This window comes from Sinocyclocheilus rhinocerous, unplaced genomic scaffold (genome assembly GCF_001515625.1).
Source record: "Sinocyclocheilus rhinocerous isolate Xijiao unplaced genomic scaffold, SAMN03320098_v1.1 scaffold1042, whole genome shotgun sequence".
NCBI classification, from domain to species: Eukaryota; Metazoa; Chordata; class Actinopteri; order Cypriniformes; family Cyprinidae; genus Sinocyclocheilus; species Sinocyclocheilus rhinocerous.
In genome coordinates, this window is record NW_015640510.1 from 597,341 (window position 1) to 602,292 (window position 4,952).

The 4,952-nt window shown below is 40.4% G+C and overlaps 1 protein-coding gene across 2 annotated transcripts in view; it reads left to right on the top strand.

Annotated features, from left to right (window-relative positions):
* Nucleotides 1-4,952, top strand: part of paplna (papilin a, proteoglycan-like sulfated glycoprotein) — a 44,972-nt gene that overhangs the window by 31,706 nt on the left and 8,314 nt on the right. For both annotated transcript variants that reach the window (XM_016569495.1, XM_016569496.1), the window contains 2 exons: nt 1,237-1,354; nt 2,454-2,790. In XM_016569495.1, the coding sequence (XP_016424981.1) occupies nt 1,237-1,354; nt 2,454-2,790 (455 nt within the window). The remainder of the gene's footprint in view (nt 1-1,236; nt 1,355-2,453; nt 2,791-4,952) is intronic.

Here is a 4,952-nt window from a genome sequence, read left to right on the forward strand (position 1 = left end):
AAGATTACTGTAATTCACTATACTATGGAATAAGTCAGTCCTCTATAATGCGTTTACAGATGGTCCAAAATGCTGCTGCAAGGATGCTGACAGGCAGACGGAGGTTCGATAATGTCTCGCCCATTCTTATTTCACTAAACTGGTTCAAATTTAGAATTACTTTTAAAATTTTAACTTTTGTTTTTAAATCTCTTCATAATCAAGCCCCATCATATCTCTCTGAGACAATCTCTATCCATAAACCAAATAGGTCCCTAAGATCCAGTAATCTTGGTCTCCTCTCTGTTCCTAGATCGAGGTTCCATTGTAGAGGTGATCAAGCCTTCACTGTTGCCGGTCCTAGTCTATGGATAATTACCATATAATTACCAGCTTCTATTAGAGCTGCGCCCTCTTTGCCAGTATTTAAATACCTGCTTAAAAAACATATTTTTTCAATAGCTTTTATCTAGCCATGTCAATTGTATTGTTATATTGTGTTTTGATGTTTTGTGGTTTCTTATGTTTTCTTTTTAGCTGTATTGTACAGCGCTTTGGATCAACCGGTAGTTGTGTGAAAGTCCTTTATAAAGAAAGAAAGAAAGATAGGATTTAGCCCCACTGTAGGAAGGCAGGGAGGAAAATGGATACCATGAAGAATTCAGTGATCGTAATTCTTACATGGTTTTGGGCTCAGGTACAGAATGAGTATGGAGAGGGGCAAGAGGTAGGGATCCCTTTTTGTGCAATTGCTGCAAACTCAGTCATCCTGATGGCAAGATCCTCTAGATCAGGGCTTCTAGAGGGCCTGGTTTTCAATCAGTATGCCAGGTTTTTCAACAATTCCCCCTTGAGACCCTCAGGGTCTTGCCCTCCCTGGCTGGCATTACTTCAGTTGGTCTGGTGTACATGTTCTGGAGGTCGCTGGCTGTCCACTTCTTGGGAATTTTGAGGAAATATGTCATGTTCTCTTGACAGGCTTGCTCTTAGATTGCTTTATCTAGATATGTGAGTTTCTTGGATCTGTCTAAAAGTTTTATTCTTTTAGGAGCATTAATTGGCACTGCTTTTTTACTTGCATTATTTTTTAAACTTTTTAATGTGCTCACAAAAAACTGTTCTGGGTTCCTGGAATATTCATTCTCAAACAAGTGCCCATTTGCATTAGTACATAGTACATTCTCAGAAAGAAATGCCCTAATGTCTCTTTCTATCTCTGTTTGTATGTCCTTTTTGTTTGTTATTTTCTCTACAAAGTCAGACATACCATCTGCACCCACAGACTGCCAGATGTCCACCTATGGTTGCTGCTATGATGGTGTGACGGCTGCTGGTGGTACTCATGGGGAGGGGTGCTCCAACCCCCCCAGCAATAGTAAGTCATAATATAATATGTCAGAGCGTTAGAAAAGTGTTGTAGTCGAGACCAGCTCATTTGAGTTGGAGCCAAGAGGAGGGTCGAGTCCAAAGGGACCAAGCCCATGAAAATATGTGACCCTGGACCACAAAACCAGTCATAAGGGTCAATTTTTTGAAATCGAGATTTACACATCACCTGAAAGCTGAAATAAATAAGCGTTCCATTGATGTATGGTTTGTTAGGATAGGACAATATTTGGCCGAGATACAACTATTCGAAAATCTGGAATCTGAGGGTGCAAAAAAATCTAAATATTGAGAAAATCGCCTTTAAAGTTGTCCAAATGAAGTTCTTAGCAATGCATATTACTAATCAAAAATTAAGTTTCGATATATTTACAATAGGACATTTACAAAATATCTTCATGGAACATCATCTTTACTTAATATACTAATAATTTTGGCATAAAAGAAAAATCTATAATTTTGGCCAAGCCCAATGTATTGTTGGCTATTGCTACAAATATACCCCAGCGACTTAAGACTGGTTTTGTGGTCCAGAGTCACATATGTATACCCAAAAGTGAGCTAAACTTGACAAAACCTCCAAAAACCTCCCTTTGTAAAACGGGTATAAAAATTAATTAAAGTGTTTTTTTTTGTTGTTTTTTTAAATGCAGAAAGTTTTCTGCAAGGGGTAGGGTTAGGGTGTGGGTTAGGATTTGCTTCTAAAATCTATATTTATCTTTATATAAAAACAATAGAAGTCAATGTAATGTCCCCATTTAGATAGCTAAGTAAACGTGTGTGTGTGTGTGTGTGTGTGTGTGTGTGTGTGTGTGTGTATGTGTGGTCCAGAGTCACATATGTGCAAGACCAAGACAATGTAATTCTCAAGGCTGAGTCCAAGACCAAATTTTCATGGTCTTGGTTTATCATGGACTTGGGAGCATGTGGACTCTGTCTTGATTCTGATGACACTGTTCAGGTCTCATTTTTGATTTGGACTCGAATCGGCTAGTCTCGACTACAATACTGGTATTTGAAGAAAGTTGCTGGCTAATCAAACTCTGTAGAACAGATTGCATATTTTCTCTTACCCCTCGGCTCCTCAGCACAGCGTTCTCGGTCCTGTGACCTACCCCATACGGTCGGGCCATGCGATAATTGGACATCCCATTACTACTACGACCGCTCTGCCTCGCGCTGCATGCATTTCTGGTATGGTGGCTGCCATGGCAATAGCAACAACTTTGCCTCGGAGGAGGAATGCCAGAGAATGTGCCTGAGATCCGACCTGAGCCAGCGGGACCAGGCGCATGTCTTGTCTTTGCAGCACGGTGGACGCCGCTTCCCCGCACAGATCCACCACAGCTCTAGTGGTGCGACCCACATGCACCGGGCTCACCGGCTGGACCCCAGTGCCATGCAGCAGAGCAGCCCCGCTGCCAGGTAAGTTTCTCCAACTTGCCCTGGATCGCTCTACTCCTCTCCCAGGCCCAAGCCCAAGCCCCTGCAAGTTCTCTTCTGCTGTTTGCCCTTCATGCCCTGCTGAAGAGCCAAGAGAGGAGTCGCAGGCCATGCACAGAGACTTACATAGGCGTGTTAAATGCATATGCTTTTTACAAAGGTAGCGATAGTGAGCATTGCTTCACTAACAGAGTTCTGCATATGTACACACAGGATCCAAAATTAACTTTTTGCCACGTTTGCCAATATTTCTTTCTGGCCGTAATAAAAAATATAATTTTGTCCTCATGACAATAGTATACACGGAACATCATATACAGGCTAGATTGGTTTCTCAGGAAAAATTTGCTTCTCAAACAAACTTGATGAGACTCCCCATAGACAATGCTAAAATTTCAACAGCTGATAGTGTTTGTATGTCTTTGATTGGAATTTTAGACTATCATTCATAAAGTTTAACCATTTGTGAGACTAGCACTAATTGTGATATATTTTTTTAAGTTCCCAAATAAGTTACTGGCCAACTAGCAAGTTTTAGTTAAATTTGGACCCTGTGTACACACTCTAAAACACATTTGCAATTTGAACGCAGCGTAATGCCATTTTCATGTATTATGATTTGCCTCACGCTTCTTAATCTTACTAATCTACTGCATCAGTATACACTCTGACACACACTCCATGTAGAAGTTCACTCCTCACTGTGAAGTATTGGACATTGCTGTGCTTTTGGGACTGGTTTATTTCCCCTGACGCAGACTGTTATCCTCTTCTTTCTGTTGCTTTAGTGTTTAGTTACTTTTAGTTTACTTCCCCCTCCCATACCCAGGTGTGTGTGAGGGACACGATTCATTACACCATGACTAATAAAATCTGCCATGGGGTCCTAATCATCCCTGACTGTTTGTGTGTCTCTCCCAAGTCCCGTTCTTGCAATGTAGCTGTAGTATGTGAAACAGATTGTTGTAGAGTAGAACACCTCACCTATGCACTTGCTGTGATTTCGCCAAGTGTTCATGGATCAGTATCCATGGTGTTCCTAGAACAACATTCCAATCAACCCGTCAGATTTAAGGTTTAGAGTTGACATGCTTATCAACCAATTAACTTGCTTTAAATGTTCCAGGGCCAACAATATATGTTACATGATGGCTGCATTTTTTGATTTCAATATCCTAATACTAACACCCAGTCCTAAATAATCAAGAGTCAAGTAATAAATGGGATTTCTTCCATGGAACAAGGAATTCTGTTCATTATGTTTACGCCCTTGAAGGGCAATTCTAGAAGACAATGCTATTCTTTCACAAAGGCTGTTGATGAAGTTGTCAAGTGGTACAAACAATAACCACTTTTAAAGAAGTCATTTTGTTGTTTCTGACCATCTCATCCTGAGAGGCTAAAACTTGATGCTACTTACTAAAGAATTTATCCAGGCCTGCCTAACCCTCATTACCTCTAGTGTTTGTCATTGGGAAATATTCCTGATGAATTTTCATGTTGTTTTAGACATACAGCAAGTAAGCAATATGAATGAAACAAGGCACAAAAGAAGTAATTTGACTTAATGTTGCCAAAAAAACTTTTTGCTGTCAATTTTTGTAACTGTCTGTATAACTGAAATTTTCTTCCCTGCTTTGAGTAAGGAAAGAAGATTTATGACATTGAAATTCACTGCTAGAACATGGTAACAAGCTGATCTGAAATCTGAGAAATGGCAATAGAGCACAGCAGTGATGATCAAGTCAATTAAACTGGAATTACTGAAATGCAAACTCCAGGTTTTGGCCCACAAAACTTTGTCATCCCTGCAGCACTCTGTGGTTGGTCCATAAGGGAAGTTCATACTTAGTAACCATCTAGTTTCTAACCTATTCCGATCTTTCGTCTGAATAAGTCAGAAACTGGATGGTATTCTAGAGCTAGGTTCTTCTAGTTGAGTTCTCCTCTCCCTGTGGTCTCTTGTGGGTGAATTGTCCGCATGTTGGTCTGGTGTTGTTCTTTTGGGATCCTGTATTCCAGCTGTAGCCGGTCAGGCTGATCTTTATGCTTGCTGTGGTGAGTGCAGCACATGCTTCGCTGTTCCCAATAGTACAGCATAAAGTCATATGTCTTTCTTTCTTTCTTTCTTTCTTTCTTTCTTT